Source organism: Polypterus senegalus, chromosome 5 (assembly GCF_016835505.1).
Source record: "Polypterus senegalus isolate Bchr_013 chromosome 5, ASM1683550v1, whole genome shotgun sequence".
Lineage (NCBI taxonomy): Eukaryota > Metazoa > Chordata > Cladistia > Polypteriformes > Polypteridae > Polypterus > Polypterus senegalus.
In genome coordinates this window covers 163,694,596-163,718,210 of record NC_053158.1, presented here as the reverse complement: position 1 = coordinate 163,718,210, position 23,615 = coordinate 163,694,596, and the positions used below count along the sequence as shown (strand labels likewise).

General features: G+C 35.7%; 1 protein-coding gene across 5 annotated transcripts in view; it reads right to left on the bottom strand.

Annotated features, from left to right (window-relative positions):
• pard3aa (par-3 family cell polarity regulator alpha, a) overlaps positions 1-23,615 on the bottom strand; it is a 900,153-nt gene that overhangs the window by 10,515 nt on the left and 866,023 nt on the right. For 4 of the 5 annotated variants that reach the window (XM_039753563.1, XM_039753564.1, XM_039753566.1 and 1 more), the window contains one exon: positions 1,356-1,483. In XM_039753563.1, the coding sequence (XP_039609497.1) occupies positions 1,356-1,483 (128 nt within the window). Of the gene's footprint in view, positions 1-1,355; positions 1,484-11,856; positions 14,329-23,615 lie in introns of those variants that run through there. The other variant, XM_039753567.1, reaches the window with a different exon arrangement.

Below are 23,615 nucleotides of genomic sequence, written 5' to 3'. Positions count from 1 at the left end.
GGAAAAGAGGAAGGCCTAAGAGAAGGTTTATGGATGTGGCGAGAGAGGACATGAAGGAGATGGGTGTGACAGAACAAGAACAAGATGCAGAGGACAGGAATATATGGAAAAAGATAATCTGCTATGGAAACCCCTAACGGGAGCAGCCGAAAGTAGAAGACGACTCTCTGTGGAAATCTCTAACTTGGACGACACATACTTTTTCCATATTTTTTTTAGACTTTGAGATTTTTTGTTTAGTCTTTTCTGGTTTAAAGATGGCACTCTGTTGCTGTATAAAGTGAGGATATAAATTTCAGAAGCACCAAGGAGCCGCTTTGTTGAGCTGGAACTCTTTATTTTACACTTAACAAAACTGAAAATAGTTTCAGTTGCATAATTCTCCTGCATTATTCATTAAACTTAGCTACTTAAACCCTGAACCCTTCATTTATTAATATAGTCCCAGCCCAAATGTGAAGTAAACCTTCACATAAAAGGAAGTCATGTTACAACAGATAAAAGAATTATTAGTGGCTCGGTCTTCAATTTTATACCCTTTTAAAGTTCAAGTTTTAAACTTCACTGTCTAGACCAAATAATGCAAGATGGAACAATCAGTCAGCTTTTAATGCCATACACAATTATGTTGAAAATCATTTAAAGGAAAACAGAACATATTTCTGTAAAATCATGAGGAATTAAATCTTTTCGGACAAATGAAGGATTGGAAAAGTAAAATTAGAAGAAGAGAGATCTACAATATAAGATGGATAGTAGAAATCATGGTAAGATGGCAAAAGACAATTTTAAAAGCTGGAAGACACAATTATTGAAAGAAAACCCTGTGTGCTACTACTGTAGTACATTAAAAAAATAATTAAACTCTAAATGGATAACACAATGACAAAAAGAACAGTAATACTTGATCTGACAAGTTTTCAAAAGCATATAGACTCGATCGTGTTAAGGCAGCTTTGGAATTCAAGTACGAGGAAGTGCCAAAGCAGCGCTTTGTGGAAACACACAGCTCTGCATGAAAGTTGATGGAATACTCCTAAAATCTTATCAAATTAATCTTTTCTGTTAGACAAGTTTGGATTTATGTCATGTATCAGTGTTACTCAGCCCCACCTAATAAATGTTTTCTCTTGTTTTGGCTGCTAAAAAATCAAAAGGCGCTGTCACTTCTTATGAAACTTCTCGTAATCCATTAATATGAGTAGTGCATTCTTATACTGTAATTTAATCTTCACAAATATATCAATTGCCCTGAAGAAGTTTGGAGTAAAATACAGTTTTTGTTAATTAGTTGTGCATTAGTATGACGTGCTGTAACGGTGGAAGCAGTCAACTTAGAAAAGAGACGGACTTACCGTGGCAAAGAGCTGTACTGGCGCTGGGCTTGCTGAAAGCTGTCACGTTCCTCTTGTCGTTGTCTTTGCAACTGAACTTCTACAGACACTGAATGACGGCCAGTTTGAGCATATGTGTTGGAGTTGGGCTTTAAAAGAAAGAAACAAAAAGAGGGTATTTTGCACACATAAGTAAATATGATGACTTTTTTTTTTTTTTTAAATCATTCAAGAAAACCTACATCTGTTTTGGAGAAGCTAAACTGAGTTATTCTAAAGAACTAATCTGGCAGCAACAAATCCACATTAAACCTGTCTTACTGCAAAGCAATCAAATCAATTCACTAGTGATACATGTTATTGTTAAACAGCATCAGGAAAATACAGTATAGCATAAATGTTAAAGGACCTCATAACATGGCAAAGGAAAGCTGGTTGAACTTGTCTTCCATTTCCATTCATGTTAAAGAGACAGATAAGCTCTCAACAAACAAACACAGAAAAGATAAACCTGCTGTTTTTACGAGTTAATCAGGGGACACTGTAGGATGAGGTTGAACTGAAGGTCATTCTGTGTCTGTCTGCCTCCATCTTTATACCTTATGTGAAATGTGTTGGACCCATGCAGAATACGAAATCAGATTTACAGAAAAAGAAGCAAAACTTCAGAATATAGGAGAGTGCAGTTCAAGGACAAAAACTTATCCGTTAAAAGCTGGCGGCAAATGTGATATCCTGCAAGACAGTCAAAGACTTTTGTCATTTTTGACATCCTTTCAAAGGACGTTTGATGCAATAGACAAAACATCGCCAATTAGCCTATGTATTTTAGTGAACTAGAATACCTAATCAAATGATTGCATGCACGAATACAGTACACAACAATCACCTTTGTCTTACAAACCCTAGACGATGCTGCTTTTCAGTCACGCTGCTGGCCCAGATGTGGGATGCAGGCTGATACATCTTGCCTGGCAGGTGTCAAAGTTGTTTTTAAGCTTCTAGGATGCATTAAATTTTAAATTAATGTGGAAGGCTGTGATTGACAGGCATACTGTCAAGAAACCCTCAGGAAAAAGGAGAGCATAAAAAGGTTAGATTGACTACAAGAAAAAAAAATGTTTTACCTTTACTGATGAGGCTACTCGGATGTTTTTTATTTCATAGTGTATGAATAGACAATCATTTCCGTGTTTTATAAATTGATAACCTCACAACTCTTGGAACATTGTTTGGCCCCTGGTGGCAACAGAAACCATAATAGCTTCTTCTGTGTGGGGTTTCCAGGGTCTTCACATGCCCTTGTAAGGGTTCCTATGCCAGGCACATTGACAGGTTATTCTAAATTGGCACAGTCTCGCCATGTAAATGGATGGACTTAGTAATGAAGTGCTATCCCATCCACAGGTTATACCCTGCCTCTCTGTGATTTTAGCACTCAAAAAAATGATTATTAAAATTAATGGATGGATGCACAAAAAAAATGAAGTGTACACATATATTACAGATTAAAATACCACTTTGCTGTATTCCTGTATATCCAAGACAAACAGAAAAAAGAGAAAGACTCTGACCAATCGCCTTCATAAACTACAGAGAGATATTTTATTTTTCTTGTTTTAGTCAAGAATTCCTGAACTGGATTAAGGAGGTTAGATCACGCCTGAACACATGGACAGACATCATCGTACAAGTCTTGAATCTGGAACTGTTAAAACAAAACAGCTTTCCCTCCCCTTTAAACTACCACATCTGAACCTGAGGTTTCCCTATGTTTAACTTTGACCTGTTGCTTTGATGCATCAAGGATGAATATGAAGCTCTAGTATAACTTGGATACAGTTCCAGAAGCATGTCTTTTCTGTAGATGTATTGGTGACCTAGGAGGAAACCCACACAAACATACAATACACACACTAGCCTGGAACAGAACTGGAGCTAAAGTGTTGGGAGGAAACAAAATGAGCTGCCGCTCTGGTGTGTGAGGTTTTCTGTACAGTGTGAGGCTTACAATGGGTGAGCTGCTGCATAATATAAGGACTGTTAGGGCACCTCTTTGTCCTGGAAACACAGAATAAAGAATATATGCAATAACAACATTATTTATATATTGCTGTAAAAAAAACAATTTATGGTTAGAAAGCTGACCCTGCTATCTTGTTAACGGTGCAATTAAAATTACAAATTGGTGTGTATTTATTTGGCAGTCAACCATATTGCATTGAAAATAGTTGGTTTCACCTCTGACAGTAGAGTAATGAGGACAAACGTCAAAGAGAAGAACACGTTCACTGAACTCTAATCACGTTTCATCATGTTCATCTTATATAAAAGTGTGGCAATTTTTGTCATCTCAGAGTATGAGGCACACAGATTCCTCCCAGTATATGTCTGCTGAGCCAAAGTTCTTAACCCTCCCAGACACCCAAAACACTTCCCTGAACATTTTTGCTTAATGGTCAGAATTCAGGACACAGAACGTCTTCTTCCAGCTTATAATGGCAGTCCAGAAGAGATGTTGGTAATGTTACATGGAAATATGGATTAGGCTCAACAAAACTGATTTAAGGAAAGTTATTACTTTATACAGAAAATAAAACACCATAGATGCACTGACTAATTTAAAAAAATTGTCTTAAAATGTGAGCAAAAGAAAAAAAAAATACACCATGCTGAAATTACTCTTTTGACAATACCTGTTGACCCTGCAAACCAATTGGTACAGTGCAGCATACATTAAATATGGCTTAGCTGTAAGTCACAGACAAAGCTTGGAGGGCATAGAATTTACAAGACGCAGTGCTCCAAGTCTCTGCTAAAGCTCAGCTTAAGGTGTATTAATTATTATTATGATATATGTAGAGAGAAAAACATTGACATAAAAGATAACCTGAGGACATGCTGAGCATGCCCAAACATTACAGCACATTACGAAACGTTTAATACCCTTTGCACAAAAGCTAGTCATTTATTTATTTTTATTTGTTGTGAAATTTTGTTGGATAAGCTTACCTACTTCTGTTTGCTGTAAAGTATCCTTGCACTACAGTTAAATTAATAATAAACAGAAATTAAGATTTGAAGATATAGTCAACCACACATACATTGTTTTGTGACACTGTTATTGAAATGAAGACTCGAAACAAAACCCGAATCGTAATGAAAAATCAAAATTGATTGAAACCACAAATGTAATGTGATTATCATCTCAATGACTTAATATGAACAAGATGAACAAAACATTGCCAGCTGTAGATCCTAGCAGATGGTTCAATAGTTTTCCTGCTCACTCAGACAAGGTCACTGGAAGGATACACTTGACCATTTCAAAATTCTCTAGGCCATTTAGTAAATCAAATTCAAACCAGAATGTGCTCATTTCCATAAGCTCTGTAAAAGTCCACAGTAGATTGCTACACTTATCAAAGAATATGTTTCAGTCATTCCTTCCGTTTCCTAACTACTTACTCCAACAGAGAGTGTTTGTACTATATTAAATCCACACACTGTCTGGAACTGATAATACATTAAAAACAGAATACTTAAAGAAATGGCAGCCATGATATTATAATGAGGTACTCCAGAGTGTCATCAGATCTTACAGATGAGTTTTTGTATTCCATGGGGCAACATGGACAGTTGTCGAATGAGGTTTCTGCACTCTGTTTACAGGAAAATCTCAGAGGTGGCAATGGAACGGTCCCACTCAGGTTAGGGGGAGGGTACTAGGGGGAGGGTACTGGGGGGAGTGCTTGTCCAGAACCTTACACATTTTTGGTAAGCAAAAAGAGAAGCACAGAAAAAATAAGGGCATTCTTATAAGTAACATGCTTATAACATTCTGTATGTACATATCTACAAAACTGAAAAATCATTTTACTAATGTATGTTGATATTACATTATTACATATTAACATAAACACTAACATCAATTCATCCACCAATTAATTTTCTTAACCCAATTATCTATGGCAAGGCTGTGAGAAAGCTTAAGCCTATTTCAGCAAGCACAGACAGCAAGGTAGAAACAACAAACGCTAACATTCTCAGATTTGCACGATCTAAAGTGGGGGTCACTGGTGGCTGGAGTCTATCCCAACAACACTGGGTGAAAGGTGAGAAACATCCCTGTACAGGATGCCAGTCCAGTACAGAGTACTCACCCACACGCACACATACACTCACTCACACCGAGTAAATTGAGAACCTGCGCCTGACAGGCATGTGTTTTTTGAATGTAGGTAAAAAAAAATATACTGTATATATATATGACCAAACACTGACATGAGGTTTAAGAATCTTATGTTAAAAGTTAGATTGAATCTGATAATAATTTTACCCACTGATTTTAGGTCGGCACTGTAAACTAACTCCATTTTTCTTCCTCCCTCCACAAACAGCGTTAACACTAATGATGTCACTTCTGGTATCCGGCCACCTGGACCTGCCACTTTCTTCAGAAAGTTCTTAAAACCAGAGGATCAGCCATCTTAGGTAGTCAAGATTTAGACTTGCATCTGAAAAGGCATCTTTTCTCAATGCCGTCTGTAAACCATGTTTATTTTTCATCATTAATTATACAGGGTTTGTGCACAGGTACCCCAAATCATTATGTATCTCTGCTTACTGTCTTACAATATATACCAATACACACTCAAGGCCACTTTAAAATAAATAGTCAATCTAAGGCTGACGTCACATTACATAATTTCTAGATGTAGGATATATCAGGCTTCCTGACTTCTGTTGTTGATCTCATCACAAGACCATGTCAATTTACACAACTGACAATTGCTGGGTGTGTCAAATTTACTGGCTGCATGACAACTTTCCAGCATGGTCATATTTGCCCCTTTTCCGACAGCTAATAGCCTGCTGCTCTACGAAGGTATATGCTCAATAGGTATAGGGAGTTCAGCCAAAAACGATGCTTTTTTTTTTTCATTCTGTTGTGGTACGTAAAACATAAGGCAACCAACATACAAGCTTCTCTTCTGTTTGTGAGGTCCAAAACACACACATGTTCCTTATTCCTCATTACTGCATTATATGCATTGTACATCTGGATAAGAATTCATTTGTCGCCAGCTGTTATGCACACAGACCCCAATCTTATGACCAAATACAAAATCAATTCTGTCTGATTTTGTCAGGGTAAGGAACAGACCACATGGAGTTAGCCGCTAGTTCTAGATTACTGATCGTCACAGGAGCATGCAGCCAAATCCCTACATCTCGGTAAGATTACGTTAATGAAAGCTATGACTGAAAATTTCAGGAAAAGTCATCTAATGAGGCATGGCCTTTATCCTGGTCTTTGGGATGTGCTGGGGGAAATGCTAGGGAAAACTTGAGTATCTGGGGAAAAACCCACACAGACAATGAGAGACAATGAAAAATCCCAAGAGACGTCAACTGGGTGTGGATATCAAACCCAAGACACTGGATCCATGAGGCATAAGCACTAACAACTCTGCCACTATGCTGCCAAATTCTTCAGCTGTGTGTCAATTATATATTACCACAATATAACAATGCTGCTTATAGAAACTATTTCTGACGTTGTCTGTTGTGATGTTATTGGAAACAAAAACGTCAGAAACTGAGAAAATTAGATATAAGTATTTATAGGAACAACGATGTAACCTCTGCCTCAACAGCAAGGTTAATCATCTATTGTCTTTAGCACTCTTCCATAAAGAGTTTGCAACATCATTATGCTAACTAAAAATGTTACTTAAATCTGTGTTTGGTGCTCAGTTGAAGTGTCACATTAATATTTGGGGCATGAGCCTAGATTTAGACAAAAAACACATAACTTACAACTATGATTTAAGATTTTCATTACAATATACCACGGGATTGCTCCATCAGCAAAATAAAAAACAATAAGAAACACACTATTTCACAGCTAAAACTGTAAGAAATGTTTTAGGCATGCATTTCAGTGTTCTCATTTTGAAGTGTTAATGATTAGCATTGCTGTCTTGTGGATCCAGTGTTCTGCTGCAGGTCCTGTGGATTCTGCATGTTCTCCCTGTGTTTGTGTATTTAGGTCTTCCCCCCACAAACTGAAGATATGCTTGGTAGGCTAGCTGTGAATCTAAATAGGCAACCAGGGGAAACAGAAGTAGTTGAAGTAGCAGCAGCTTCATTATCAACTGTACCTAGTACAGTTAAATTCTTATTTGTATGTCCCAGCAACATGTTCACCACTCTCTGGTACAATGATGAACACAAATTTATTATATCTGTAGTGCTGTGCTAGAACAAAAATTCTGTACCAAATAAATTGCTGTAATCAAGGAAAATAGGATACTGGATAACATTTGGGAAAACTCTTAACAGTTTTAGTCTCTCTCTCGGAAGCTTTAGCCTGTGATAGACTTGCACTCCTTCAAGGAAGGGTCTTGCATTATGTCCCGTGATGCTGAGATGGCCTCTCTGGCCCTCCTCAAGAGCCTGAATGGACTTAACACAAACTTCTCAAGCTTGCTTCTGTATGTTACAGTATGTTACTTTTGCGGGGTGCCTTGAGATGATCATAGGTGAAATATAAAATTTACAATTTACCAGCAAGCATGCAAGAGAATTGTACAAATAAAGTTAAGGAGCAATCCATAATATAAAAAGTGGAAGTTTGAAAAATAAGCAGAAGAAAATTTGGAATAATTGCAGAATCTATTATTGCTGGCTATCTTTTAACCCTTCAGTTGCTTTAATATCTTTGAGTGACATCATCATAATGGGGTTTCCAATTTCATCACTCCTCAGATAAGAAGGAGTTGACTGAATATGTTGTTGATATGAAATACTGCAAAACTAATTCAAGATATTCTTTAAAAAAGGGGGTTAGAGCTTCTGCTTATTCCAACCCACCAAAAAAAACAGCACAATATGAAAAATAAGAACACCACCATTCCATTACAGGTGGGTTTTAAACAGAATTGTTAAAAATGGATCTACTTCAGATATAAAAGTAATCAACTTTACAGGGCACATAACTGTCTATTACCAAATAATTCACTATTGAAAGGAAAATAAAAAAATGAATAATATATCAAATAATGACACCTACAACACTGTGCTTTGTAGCCGTCTCCCCAAAGTACAACAGCAGCCATTCAAAGTCACCATTTGGTTTCCAATAAACAAATCTTGCAGGATCAACTCTAAAGCTAACTAAAAAATAACACAATAAATTCAAAATGTACTTAAAAGGGTTTTCCATGCATTAAAAAGAAATCTTTTTGTTCAGGTAAACCCTGAGTTTAATGTCTTAACTTTTTTATTTTTTATTGATTTTAATTAGAAGCAGATAAACATTCCATACAGCCAACTTAAAGCATAATTTTACCCAAACCAAAGAGAAAGAGAGGAGAGCCAACAACTAAAGCTCTCTTAATTTAATTTTTAAGCATACAATTCTGTAGGTAACCTGTGTACTACTATTTAAGAATGTTAAGCTTTATTTACTGTCACTTAATTCAGAAATAAAGGAAATAGCATAACCTTGAAGTTACTAGTGGCTATTTCTGAATTACACTTACATATCTCAGCTTCACACAAAACTAGAGAATGGTCCCAGGCTGAAATGGAGTAGGTCATATAAGATCAAAAAATGTTACATTTATAATGAATACCAAGGAAAAAGGTAATATCAGTACAAGACTATTGTGCACTGGAAATGTTACTCAATGTTATTAGAAGAAGAATTATTATTATTATTATATCTGTTTGCATAAATTTTTCTTTTTATAGTTGAAGCATAACCAGTGACTTGCCCAGTGTCAAACTAGTGAGAGTTAGGAGCTGATGGAGAAGACTTCAGGTTTAAGGTGCAATGCCTATTCTTATTAATATTATTATTCATAATATTATTATTATATAATATATATATAATATTATTATAATATTATAGTATAATATATTATTATTTATAATATTATTCAGAATATTATTGCCTGCATATTGTATACTGTCGTCACACTCAATGGTGAGAACAATTTGAGCATATGGTGAAAATTGCTTCACGTCTGATTACACTTTGAGGTGTGCATGTTTATATATTATAAATACTGCAATCACTGGCTGATAACCAACAAGTGACAAAGAATGGCCAAGGACCTTTAACGAGGCCTTGACCCTTCTATGACACGTGTGTTATCCTAAATGCCAGATGCCTTTGTGCTGTTAAGCATCTCAAAGTTGTTCCCATATGTTTCTGCATTTTTTTTGATAGCTGCAAATAATTTTGATAATTGCTTCTTATTTGGTATAATCCTGTTTGTACAGGTGATAGAATGGCTTTGAAGTTGTAGTTTTTTATGAAAAAACATGAAATGCTACAAAATTACAAATTGCTACAATTTATAAAAAGTAGATTTTACTATATGAGTGATACTGCTGTTTTTTATTCCTTATTGACTATTCTGATTTGGAAATGCAAAGTAAGTCATACTGGATGTATGGCTTTGTTTTGGGCATTAATGCCAACCACACCAAGGCAAACAAAAAATATTTTTAATAATAATCACTTGAATAATTTAATAATAATCACAATGAAGGAGTGTCACACAATAAAAAAAGGTTTTCATTAAATGCAAATGAGTCAGAGAATTAGAAATGTGGAGAAAGCACGATGAAACAATAGAATAAACACCTAGCGGCACTAGACTGGACCTGCCTGCGCAGATGTTGGGATCTCCATCTCCAGCAGTGCAGGCGTTTACCTGCCTTCTTCTACTCCTACATTACCTTCCTTTCAATTCTTCAGTCTTCCTCTGGCTGTGGGTTTCTGCTTTTACCTCCCCTACAATGTTCAATGAAACCTGCAAGAGAGCAGCCATTCGTGTGCCCCCTTGGGATTACATTGAGGTCTACTCCACCACCTGCATAGCTACGTAAGTACAATGTTTATATGCAAAGCCATTAAGTCTTGTTTTCCACATTGCATGATTTATCAACTTATCAAGAAAATTGTATTTAAGATTATTTAGCTTGTTTTTTTTTTTTTATGAAATCCTGTCAAGTACATTTTTACTTGCCCGACTGACAGAAAATAAAAGCAAAACAACTCCCATTTCAAGTTTTTTTCAGAATATGCATTAGCTGCAGTGATATTTTCAATAAAAGATTTTTAGATGGACTTAGCAATTTGTAACTGAAAACAACATGATCCTCTGTGCATTGGTGGTATCTCTAAAAAGAAGACGGTAGATATGATTGCAGTGGTAATAAATTTACATTATAGCACTAACTTGAACTTACTCTTAGTCCAGGAGGTGATAGATCATTTAAACATATTGTGTGGCCAATTTTTCAATTTAAAATATGTCTTAGAATTTAAGTATGAAGGACACATTTCCTCCTGTTCAACAGGGAATTACCAACAACGGGGAAGAATACATCTGTAATGTACAGGTATATTAACAAAAAAGGAAAATGCAAATTAGGTAAAAAGCAAGTATGGTTTAAATTACAGACTATAAAACATGCATCCAGTACAAATTCTGCGGTGGGCTGGTGCCCTGCCCGGGGTATGTTTCCTGCCTTGCACCCTGGGTTGGCTGGGATTGGCTCCAGCAGACCCCTGTGACCCTGTAGTTAGGATACAGCGGGTTGGATAATGGATGGATGGATGGATGGATCCAGTTCAAATTCTTAACCCAGACATGGGCATAAGGCATGAAGCAGCACAGGACGAAGTACTACACCATCAGGCAACACATGTAACCACTTGCCAGCGAGCACTCATACCAAGCTGAATAAGGAGTCGCCATTCAATCTATCCAGCACATTTCTGTCACGCTGAAGGAAAGCATCCTAATGACTGGCAGTATAAAGGAGACAGAACTCTATAAAATATCATTTTTACCTTTCTATTCATTTTCACACCTGCTTGTTTCTGTTCATAGTGGTATAATGTGAGATTGTTCTGGAAGCTGTAAATGTGAAGCAGAAGCCGCCCAGGATAATTTGCACATATACAATAATAAAACCAGGCAAGGTAAGCTTATGGTTGGAAACTGGAGGATGTAATGGAAGCTCACAGGGGCAGGAGGAGAACTTGCAAATATCAGAAATTATGCATAGCAGTCCAGGATCTAATCACATAAAGCAGCAGTGGACAGATTATACCACTATAAAAAATGTTTACGGAATGGAGTAAATGCTCTGCATATTAAGTTCAGACATATAGTAAGTCTAACATGAGACCAGAACAAGACTATTTGCAAATCTGCAGGTGGTGTCTACTTCACACCTGACTGGACACGATTGTAACAGTGTGACATTCCTTGGTCAGATGATCCTGTCTGCCCAGCCACCAGTTTTTGAATGCCATGTACCACATTTTTACTTTTTGTTTTATGATTTTAGTTAATACCAAAAAGCTTTAAATAATTTCAAGGTTATTTAAAGTTAACCCAATAGTTAAAATAAATTAGTAAAACATAAATGATGGTTAAAACACTCAAAATAATAAACTATGAATAATCAAAAACTCCATCCAAATATGCCCACGACACACAGTCAAACATTTATTAACTCTTCAAAATGCAAACTGTCATGTCTGTGAATAAGCTGGAATTATGTAAAACATTTTCAATGAAAACCATTTACTAAACAATAAACGGCAATACTTTAAAACATGGTGCAAAGTAAAATACTGACATTATTAAGCATCAACAAAAAAAATGTATTTTCCACTTGATAGGCCTTGCACTGCTGTTTCCCCATATGAAAGTGCAAAAGTTTTATGAATCCATCCATAAATTCATTCACTCATTTTCTAACAGCACCAGGCACAAGTGGCACCCGGAGGTGGAAAGGGTACCAGCCCTTTGCAGGGCACATTCAAACAAGAGCATTCAATGAATCTGACACTTCTAAACACAAAGTCCTTATTCTGCTTTTGATACAAATTACAAAACCTTAATCTAGGTTAACTTACTATTACAAATACAAGGCAGAATGTTTAAGGTCAATATGCTGTACTCAAAATGAAGAAGTGAAGAACACGATTTTTAACATAAAAAATGAATGCAAGTGGTTTTCCACAGGTCATTGTCACTCCTATCCAAAGTCAGCATAAGCACCTCCTTCAGTCTTGCCTTGACGATAGGAAAACAAGAACAGTTTGCTTTTCAGATTAAAGTTTCTAGGAGGAGAATGGGGGTGCCAGCTGGTGAGTGCTTAGTTACATTCATTTTAAAAAAGATATCTCATGCAAATCCAAGGATTTGAGGACAGTTCCATTAAAACATAATATGAAGGTGCACGTTGTCATTAGCTGTCATAGAGAGAAGCTGTGTTGCAATGAAAAGTGTAAAATTATTCATACTTTAAAATCTACCATTGAACATGGAGATATTTTGCACATTTTTCACATAAACCAGTTGGTCCTAAACAAATCTTTTATTATGGGCACTTAGCCAAAGAGCCACAGGGCAGCTTGTCCCAGCAACATGATTTCATAGTAATGTCATTGTCCAGAGAAGGAAACATCAAGGAACAGTGATGCTAGAGGTGATTAATGCATGGGTCCATGGTAGATATATGCAGATACACAGTAATCATAAAGTCTGTACATCTGTAGTGCATGAAGTAAGCTCCAACTTGTTCCCTTTTCCTTTGCCTTCCACTTCAAGAAAAGGCTCGTTGTGTACTGCTTCATTGATAAAGGTCATTTTGCAATCCAAAACAGCAATGTTGTGATATGCCTTCACATTTCAGAAATTTCTTCCCATGTTCAGCTGTACAATTTCTGTCTTGTGAGACTTTGAGAGCTGACATGTAACCACTATGGAGAAGAAAAGCACCACCCAGCATGTGCTGTAAAGCATAGTCTTCTTTAAAATTCAGCTTACAGGGATTTTCAACCCAAATACAGTCAGCTACTAAGCTCTCAATGGAGTACATTGGCAACTGTCTGACAAAAGCAGCCTTGTTAATAACACCAAATGATGAAGCACCAAATCCATACTCCATGATGAGGCAGCACTGAGCAATATATTATTGACAATGGTTTGTAATCAAAAACTCAAAGCAAAATGAAATGTTCTTATTTATTCTAAACAACAGTTCTTGATGCAGGGAAGAACTTTTTAATGGTCCACGAGCTTGGGAACAAATTTCTTATTGATGTGTAATACAAGGTTCTAGTAAAAGAATTATTGTTAAATGTGACATTCTTCAATGTGGAAATGAAACCATCCATAGGATTTCTCTGTCAGGACACATTTGGCTTGTTTTCTGTCTTGAAGGACATATGGTTTGCGGTGATTCCGTTTCTTCATTAGAAAAGGTAACATGCTACGTGCTTGGGAAGGAAAAGGGATAAAGAGTAACTTCTTTCCCAAAGCCCTTTGCATGCACAGAAGCTAAAGTACAAAACAGGAGAGGACAGCGTGCTTGTAAATTGAAACAAGCACTTAAATATCAAGATGGTGGCACGTCATGTCACACAGCATCATAGAAAGAGGTAAGAGTGGAAGATAGAGAGAGAGAGAGACACGTCGATACAGTAACCAAGTTCAAACCTAATCCCTTCCATAAAAATACAAACTGCTGTGTTCTCCAATCTACTCAGACTCAGAAAATATGCACATGCGCAGACCCTCTAATACGTGCCAATGGGCAAATAAAATCAGCGAAAGAATAAAGCAGCCAACAGTCAGAGGGAGATGCAACTATGCCAACTACCAAAAAAAAATCACCAAAAGCAATTGCACATGCGTAAATACTGAATGCTTGACGGAAAATACCAATTCAATGTATTAATAAATTGATACCAAAATACTAATCTGCAAAAATGGCACCAGGTTTTTGGATGAAAAAGTGAGCTCATCTTTGCCATAGCATTAAAAAAAAAAATCCCTGAATGTCTAATCATTCCACCAGTAAATCCACAGCTGCGAAGTATTCTTGCACAGACATTGTAGTTGTTATCACTGTCTCTCGGATGCCTTTTCCTGATATTTCAGATCTGCTCCTAAAAAGGAAATAATCCAATAGTCAGAGGCAGGACTTGGACACCATTTATTAAGCTGCTTGTTCCTCCGAAGCTTGCTTTATAAAAGTACTCAACAACTGAATTGAGAATTAGAAAATAAAACGTGAGTATGCAAGGTACAGTAAAATAAAAATAAATGGGGAAGTTCACTTTTCTTTAGCACTTACCAGGACTTTTTCTGAGATTTCAGAAAACAAGGCACATACATTTCTTAAGTGATTTACTGGGCTATTCAGATTTACATTAATTTAAATCAAAGAGACTCTAGATGTTTTATTTCATGTTTACAGCTTCTGTTAGTATTCATTTTGATGAAAAGAAATAAAAAAAAACAATACAATTACCACATCTTTAAGGAGTAAACACACCATTGGAAGTAGCACATTGATATATGTTTAAATCCTAAAAATGCATTGAATTGAAACTATGATATAGTTTTAAACTAATGAAGCTACTTAGAAAGCACCGTGCCCACACTTGACTGTTTAGAAACACGCTGTTTTTTATATGTAGTTGTTTTTTAAGGAGCAATTGTCTAGCTTTTTAACAAGCAGCAGATATTAAAATTGTATGGAGTATCAAAAATGCTCCAGCAATAAAAATATGTCAGCAAAGTGAACTTTCCCTTTAAAAAGCAATGTAACATTTTGACATTTGACTTAAAAATGAATCATTCTCTGCTCTATGTTGCTGGTGCTCTAGATTAAATTTCATTTTGGGAACGACCATAAAATTTGATTTCATTAGCATCAGAATAGTCTGAAGTATAAAAAGCAGGGAAAACGACATCTACAAAATATCTTTTGATCTTTTTTGTGAAACGTTAGTAAAATTTAAACTATAACTTGAGCTGGGTAACACATCTGAATGTTTCTACCAAGTTCCCAAAGTTCAGTTATGGGCATTCCAGAAGACACACATGAGGCAATGTGTGATACTGTGAACTGAAAACTATAAGGCCTGACAAAATAAATTGAGAGTCTCGGTTTTTCACCGCAACAAAGTTTATTTATTAATTAAGAAAATGTACACTTGTGACATGGCCAAGGTTTAACATAATTACAAAAATGAAACCTTAAAGCATTTGTGATTATGTAAAAAAAGTTTCTTCACTTGAGATTGAAACTAGTTGTCATATACTCAAATGCTTCTCACTCTTTCACAATCTGTCAAGCATCAAAAGATCAAAATGAACCGATCTGTGACTCGGGGGCCAATTTAGGAAATATCTGTCATTGCAGAGTTACACCAACTGTAACACATCTTAAAGTCACCACATTGGGGTATACTGCTTAGATTGGTAAATATAGACTGCTGAGGGTGGGGATAACATTCTATCAATGTGAGTGGATGCAGAACCGCAGAAATTAATGGGAAATGCAATAAAGAAGTAAACTAGGAAGCATTTCATTGAGAAAAGGATTATGGGAATCTTCAACATCAAACCAGTCTATGGCCTTGCAGGTTTAAAATAACTTTTGATAAAGTAATGTTGATAGAATTAATCATGTACTCTTATTTTTAATATTTTTTTTATAGTGCTAGGGAAGTTTATACGTGTCATAATAAAGGATCATTGGACATCCAATTTTGTGGTTTTGATTGACATTTCTATTATTATTATTAACATGGAACAAATAATCAAGCAACCTTCTCAAGACAGGGAACATTTAATGTATGGTCATCATTCAGTTATCATGATAACAGTCACAAAACGTTTATAATTTGTATTTAATCGCAATCAGAGCTGTAATGTAAATGAAGCTACAGAATAAGAGACTTTTTTTTATAACAACAAGCAAATGAAAACCTTTGTGTATATAAATATTCTGCAAGCATAAGTAAAAAGCATCCATATATCAAAGACTACCACCAAAAGCTCTAAAAAAGGTTACATTAAACAGCAGAAAGAGCACCAAAGGCTTAAGGGTCAGGGAAAAGGGCATATAGATGTGAAAATAATTAAAACTGCACATCTCACTGAGATCTTTTGCTGCTTCAGACCGATTTGACATGTAGGAATGGCCAAGTGTAGGTATCATGTATCATAAATAGTGAAAGAAAACAGCAGAATGAGTGAATCAATGGTTCAATCAAGCAAATCTATCTTGTTTAAAATTGTCCAAAATGTTTTCGGGGCAAGATCCAACCTGCGAACATTGCAATCGAGCTCCAGCCTCATTGGGCCATATGTTTTGGGCATGTGTCAAATTAACATCATTCTGGACCAAAATCCTTAAATGCCTATCAGACAGCCTCGGTGTCACAATCCTTCCTAACCCATTAACAGCCTTGTTTGGTGGAGTCCCTGATGGGCTTAAAGTGGAGAAGGACAAACAAACTGTAATTGCCTTTACTACACTACTGGCTCGTAGACTTATCTTTCTCAACAAGAAGAATCCTAGCCCATCTCTTTTAAGTCAGTGGGTAACTGATGTCATATACTACTTGAAATTGGAAAAAAAATAAATTCTCACTTAAAAAATCTGTTCAAAACTTTTTAAAAACCTGGCAGGATCTAATCAATAACATTATAGAACAAGCATTTTCTGTTATGGGAAAAGTATTCTCTTCCCTCTTTTCTGCTCTTAAAATTTTACTCTGGCTATTGGCCCTCCTTTCTTTCTCATGGGTGGGGGTTAAATTGTATTTAGTTTTGTCAAGTTGAAATGTTTGTATGGAATGTTACTTGTTTGTAATAAATTCAATAAAATAAATCAGTCAAATTAACACTGTGAATTACTTTGATTCCTCCACAAATGGTCTGCATGTAAGCTAGATTGCAAGTGGAAATATTTCCCTTTTCATTGTTGTACTTATAAGGAAGTTTTAACTCCCCAGTTTATAATAAAGGCCCCAAAAAGAAAATTCACAGAGGACCCAAGATATAAAGAAATAACTTGTGGGAAACTGTCATTTGCAGGGATCGTAGAGATTGTATTTGTTCCTTGAACAAAAGCATCTCCATAGGGGTACTGCTGGTATTCATTTTTAATGAAGTGAGTGGCTCTCCGGATAGTAAATGGTAGGGACCAGCCATTAATGTGAGAGCCTAGAATTGCATGGATAGGACTAACTAGCTGAACAAAAGGTATCACAAGTAGGGTGCTAATTAAGTCTCCTCTGCTGTCTCAGGAGGTCAATATGAACTGGCATTACAGGCTGCTTACACCTACATCATATAGTACTTCCTGGATGATGCTTCATCATCAGTCATGTGACAAAGTGAAAAGGGTGTAAAGTTAGTCGCCTATGCCACATATATGATGAGCTTACAAGTCAGGAACTGAATTTACTAAGGGGGAAAAGGTCACGATGCTCTTTGAGTTGAGGAAATAATTATGAAAGAAGATTGTGGAAGGCTATCAGAGAAGATGTTGAATGGTTCGACTCTTTAGTATTGTACCTGAATTGTCAAGGGACAGATTCTAGATTGAGGTTTATATGACCTTCAGGTTAGTTTTGAAACCTGTTGTTTAGTCACAGTCTCAAGACTGAAGGTTTTGTGTCATGAGACTCCATGAAAAAGTTTTAAAACACTGTAAACAAAAATCATTGCAGCTATTAGAATCCCAAGGAACTTGCCAATGATTCCACCAGACTTCAGTATCTTACTAATAGCTTCTGAAGCTGCTCCTGTAAAGAATTGTGTTCACTGCAAAAACAATTAGCTCTGAGTAGCTGTCATTTTCCAATAATCACCATCTGAGAAATGCCTAGAAATGAAACACCCAAAAACCTTAACAGTGCAGCAGAAAACAGCAGGCATTACCCACACCAAGCACACCGAAAGCATAAACCCTCTACCAAGGAAGACCTTCTTTTCTAGAGAAGCATAAACATTCTTACTACCAAGTGAAGCCAAGCAGGTATAAGCATATGGCACCATGCTGTTTTATCCAGGATGGCTATCCATTACCAGTTTTGAGAAGGTCCATCACTCCTTGGGCTCACTGTATCAGGCTGGTACAGTCGCATTTATTTTCTTTCTGTACTACCAGATGACACTACGCTGTGCTCATGACTAATGCTGTGGAACATTACTTTTAAAAGTATGTGACTTAGTGATGTTACTTGTTACTCACAAGAAAAGTAACTACTTACTTGTACTTATTAATAAATTTAATGTGTTACAAGCATTGTGTTAGTTTTGCATTACTTTTTTCTTCTTTTGAATGAAAAACTGCACATTTCACTGGCCAGCACTTGGTATTTTAATCCAAACCCAGAGCCAATGTTTTGGTGTGTTCAAACAAAATTTAATTGGCAACTTCTGAATGATGAAAGAAGAAAAAAAAAAAAGTTTTTTTCTGTCAGGTATCGATTGTATGAGCTAGCATTCCACCATGTAAATAAGCAGTGTCAGTGCCGATAAAAACAGCAAGCCTGCAAAGCTGCAAAAGTATTCCAACTAGTGCTGCAATGGTGAGCGACTGCGTTACCTGAAAGTGCGATGTAAAAGAGCGATAATCCACTGGCACGTGACATCAGTGAGCACCACAGCAGCTCATTACAATATGAAATAAAGCAATTGTCACGAGTATGCCTTTGTAATGATGCTTTAAGGTAGCACATTGTATTACAGTTTCTGAACAATTTACATACAGATAAGCTGCAAATAGTTTCAATTTGTAGTTTGACAACAACATAAAGAACATAATAAAACAGCAGATCCTTCCACTTTTTTGTGGACCGGTAGAAGAGCCCTCGGTCTGGTGTCTGGAGACCCCTGACTAACAAATCTGTTGGAGAGGTCAATCTCCCGTTAACCTCCATGGCTGCACATCATGCTTTTTGATTATTAAACTGCCACTTTAATATAAAACATATGTTTGAAAATGCATTACAATAAAGAAAATGAATGCACCGTCTTCAGCGATTGTGTCCCAAGCACCATTTGCACTATCCATGAGCTGTCCCTGCCTAAGCTTGTTTTATTAGGCAGCTTCCAGTGCTCTATATTTTAAACCAAAATATTGTGAATGCTTTCAGCTGTTAAAAGGGGTCTTTTGAATCCAGATGCACCATTATAGAGCCCCACAGACATAAAAAAATGAAAATAAAATAACGATTATGTTTTTACTTCAATAAAATAAGCATTGTGTTATGTTGTTACTTTAAAAAACGATCTGACTATATAGCATATTTTACTTACATGTTACCCCCAGCACTTCTTATGACAACTCGCTTTAATGGCAACTCTAGTTACTGCTTTCTTCGACTGACAGGAAGATAGATTGTGAGCGATGAATCGGCTTCCACTTTGCTAAGCCATTATAAAAGAGCTAAAATGCTGTTCAACAATAAAGAATAAACATGTTTGGTCTGATGAGCAAAGAAGACAACTACTTTAAATGTTCTGCTCTTTATATTCCTTAGAATTTAAAAACTACTAAGGGTTCAAAGGATAGCTTTTAATAATTTGGTGCTAAGCAAATAGCAGTACTAGGGTGACAATTTCTGGAATTTGATGTGTGCAAGACTCCTGTTGAGAACCACTGCTTATATTGTTACTTTACAGGAATTTGAAAAATTTACATCTGAGCAGCTAATGGCTAAAAGTGAGACTCCTGAATGTCAATTAGTGCATTTTTCCATGCTTGTAACAATTTACAGCTGCATTTTAAAGACTCCTCTCGATTGGGCTCTTCCATAACCAGTATGTTTAGCTTTCTGTCTTTGCCATGCAACAGGACTCCGATTTTCATGTGCAAGATCAAAATGTGGATTCCCTCTATTCAGACACATTTATAATTATTCTAAGGAAATGAATGAATCCTCAACAAATGTCACATCCTCACCCCCAGTGTATATACAAGCATAAATATATGTTGTGTCTTTCATTTAAGACTAAATAGTCTGAACTACAGCCAAAAACCTTGTAGGGCATGAGGATTCTACCTTCACATGAAGACACACAGGAATCTAACAGAAAATGTTGTTAACTAAATTTAAATACTGGTGTGTTTGTACTTCTGAATGAGGTTAACAAGATCAGAACACTTTGACACTTTTTATGTACACATAAAAGAAAAGCGAGGATAGTCACCTACATGCCTCCTGTCTATAAAACAAGCACACACCTATACGAAGAAATAGATTCTACAGACCCCGCACAAAACATACATGGGGGAAGGCTTTGGCAAAATTCAATCAAAAATACCATCTGCCTGTTTGGCTTTTTTAATTCTCTTATCACACTGCAGACATATTTGAAAGTCGCATATTGTTTTCTAACTCGGCCTGACTGGTTTCCATTCTGTGCACTGCACTTCTAGGAAGTTATTTCAAATGGTCAGCAGTACTAGGTCCAAAATGTTGCTCAGCAAACTGTGACCACAAGTGAAAAAGACAGAAAGAAAAGGAATTGCCCTGATTCCTTTAGCAGGCACATCATATCTCTTTATACTTTATCATTTCAAAGGGTCCGTCGTTCAGCAACTGAAGATTTTTAAGGAAGAATTTGTTTAGTTTAAAACTTGGGCTTAGTCACTGGTTCACTTTGTATATTATTGATGAGTAAGCTGATAAGATAATCAACTTGTAATTATAACTCAGTATATGATTTGTATCAATTAAAAGGCTACTTTAAATGACGTAATCATATGAAGATTTAGTGCTATAAAGATTTTAGACAGAAAGACACAATTAAGATAGATGGGTCCAGAAAATATAAATGTAGGGATAGGGGTCTAACTATGAAAATATCTGTTAAATATGTCGCATTAATTTTACAGTATGTTCAGTGAATAAATATTTAAGGTGTGTTGCATGATATCAGGCACCACAAGCTTTGTGGTGTGATGCTGGTATGCCTTTCTGCACACACTGTGCATACTTTTTCTAGGTACTGTGACTGCCTTCCATAATGCAAAAATAAAATGTTAATACAAATGATCTGGGGTATTCATATTACCTTTGCGTGTTTACTCTGTTATTAATTTACATTACAACCAAGAAAGATTAGGCTTTACTGCAACTTTAGACTAAATATATTCTGGTTCCATGTAAACATAAACTGGACCAACATATGCAGAAATATACTCAACAACTAAAATGTGTTCCTAGCATTATTTTTCTTTTCAATATACAAATACTCTTCATCTGAGTTTTACTTCTTCATTATATACAAACCAACATATGATGGTAGCTAGTGGCAAACATACGTATAGGTGGTTGAGTTACGTGAGTGAACATGTTGATTATCATGAAAAAATCCAGCAACTTAACCTTAAATAAACAACAAACACTGTGTTATTAAGACGAGCTCTGCGAAGATGTTTAAAAACATTTCTTACAAAAGCTGTATTTCTTTATATGCCATTTGAAACAAATAAATGGGCAGAGAGAGAAAAAAAATTAACTTTACACAGACTTCCTTAAGTATAAATGTGCAAAGCAGTTTTTGAATTGGGCTGGTACTCATTGGTATACAGTATAGGCACCTCTTCTAATTTTAGCATAGAGAACTGGCACCTTTGACGAATGTTCAAAAGGGATACCCAGTCACTGTTCGAATAACTTTTACTGCCTCATGAAGACTGAACTTTCACAGTATTGGCACCAAGTCTTAGCATACTGGTGAGCAAAAACAAATCTTTGTGAATCTTCACTGGGGAAGAGTTGATGAGTCTCATCACTCGAAACAGGACAAGGGAAAAGTTATTGACCAAAAGTCACTGCATCACCATTAAAAGAATACTGTCAGTAACTTACTAATAGTTGTACATGTGACAATAATGACCCTACAAACCTATATGCACAGAATATGAAAATTATATACTACTGTCACCACTCGTTTCTGACAATTATACTTATGTAAATGTCCTACTTTTTGACTTATTCATGGATATTGTGTAAATGTTTCAGTGCTAACATAAAAAGGTGTTTCCTTATTTCTTTCTAAATTTTTTCAATTGCATAAAAACAATTAAACACAACGGCCACAAAAAAGCAAACAGTTCTATTATCAAATACTTGTGTTCTCTACCAATTCAAATTAAAACAAAGTGTTAGCACTCTTTCCCTGTTTTTCCTCATTACTAATGAAAAATGTTACCACATACAAATTTCTACAACAGAACAATTAAACACATAAAGTGCCCTGCCTAATTAAATTGCACAGGCTTGGTAAAATTAGGCACAGTAAATACGATTTTTTTTGTTTTCATTTTACCTAGACTGTCTGCTCCATAGCTTAATTGGGTCAGAGTGTTCAACTGAATCATAAAAGGAAATACACAAAAGGAGACACTTCATGAATAGACTTTGTGTGGATGAACTAAAGTAAGTTGTAGTACTCAGTAATTATACACTCCGAAATTTTATTTTAATATTTTTCTTTTTACAGTTTACATTACTAAGGGAAAGGGTTCACTTCCACTGAAATGTAGCAAATATACAGGTGAGCAGCATATTTCATATTCAGATACAAAATACAGCACAAAAGCCACCAAGCTAAATCAATAAAGGCTTTGGCAAACATCAATTTACTATTATTTTCTTTTTTAAATATGAGTAAACATTTCAATACACTCTCTTAGTGAAGATAACTAGCTGCCACACAGAATAGAAGAGTGCCTAAACTGCCATTTTTAGATCTGCCTATTAAGTTGTTTCAGAATGCACTTTGTTACTTTGTCTTATAAACCCCAAAACAAAGTCTCCCCTTAGCCTCAATACTCTTTGTTCTGTCCATCTAACATACTCAAAGTAGTTTACAAGAAACCAAGAGTTGCAATTTAACAAAACTAAAAAAAAAATTAAAAACATGCAAATATGTTCGATGCATTTATTATTAAAATCACACAAATGCGCACACAGTCATTTCCCAAAATGCCCTTTTACGATCTTCATTTCTAGCTAGATCAAAACATTGCATACTTTTAATAGTGACTCAGTATAGAAAAATAAAAAAAAATACAGCAAATTGAAAAAAGAGGTTTAGAAAAACACTGCTGAGTGCTGACAAATAAACGGCCATGTAAAAGTACAGCATAGATGTTTGTATCTGTCATACATCACAAGCACAATTTATACTTTATATACCTATATAAGTACTGTGATGAAACAAATTAAACCTCTCTATTTCTACAACACAAGTGTCTTTTAATTATGTTTAATATTTAATGATGAACATTAGTGTATGATAATATTTTATCACTGATAACAACCCTAAAATATTTATTAATCTCCATGTCATGTGATAATTATGTGATAATTCATCTTGTATTTAGTAAAAAGAGTACCTTGAGATCATACTAATC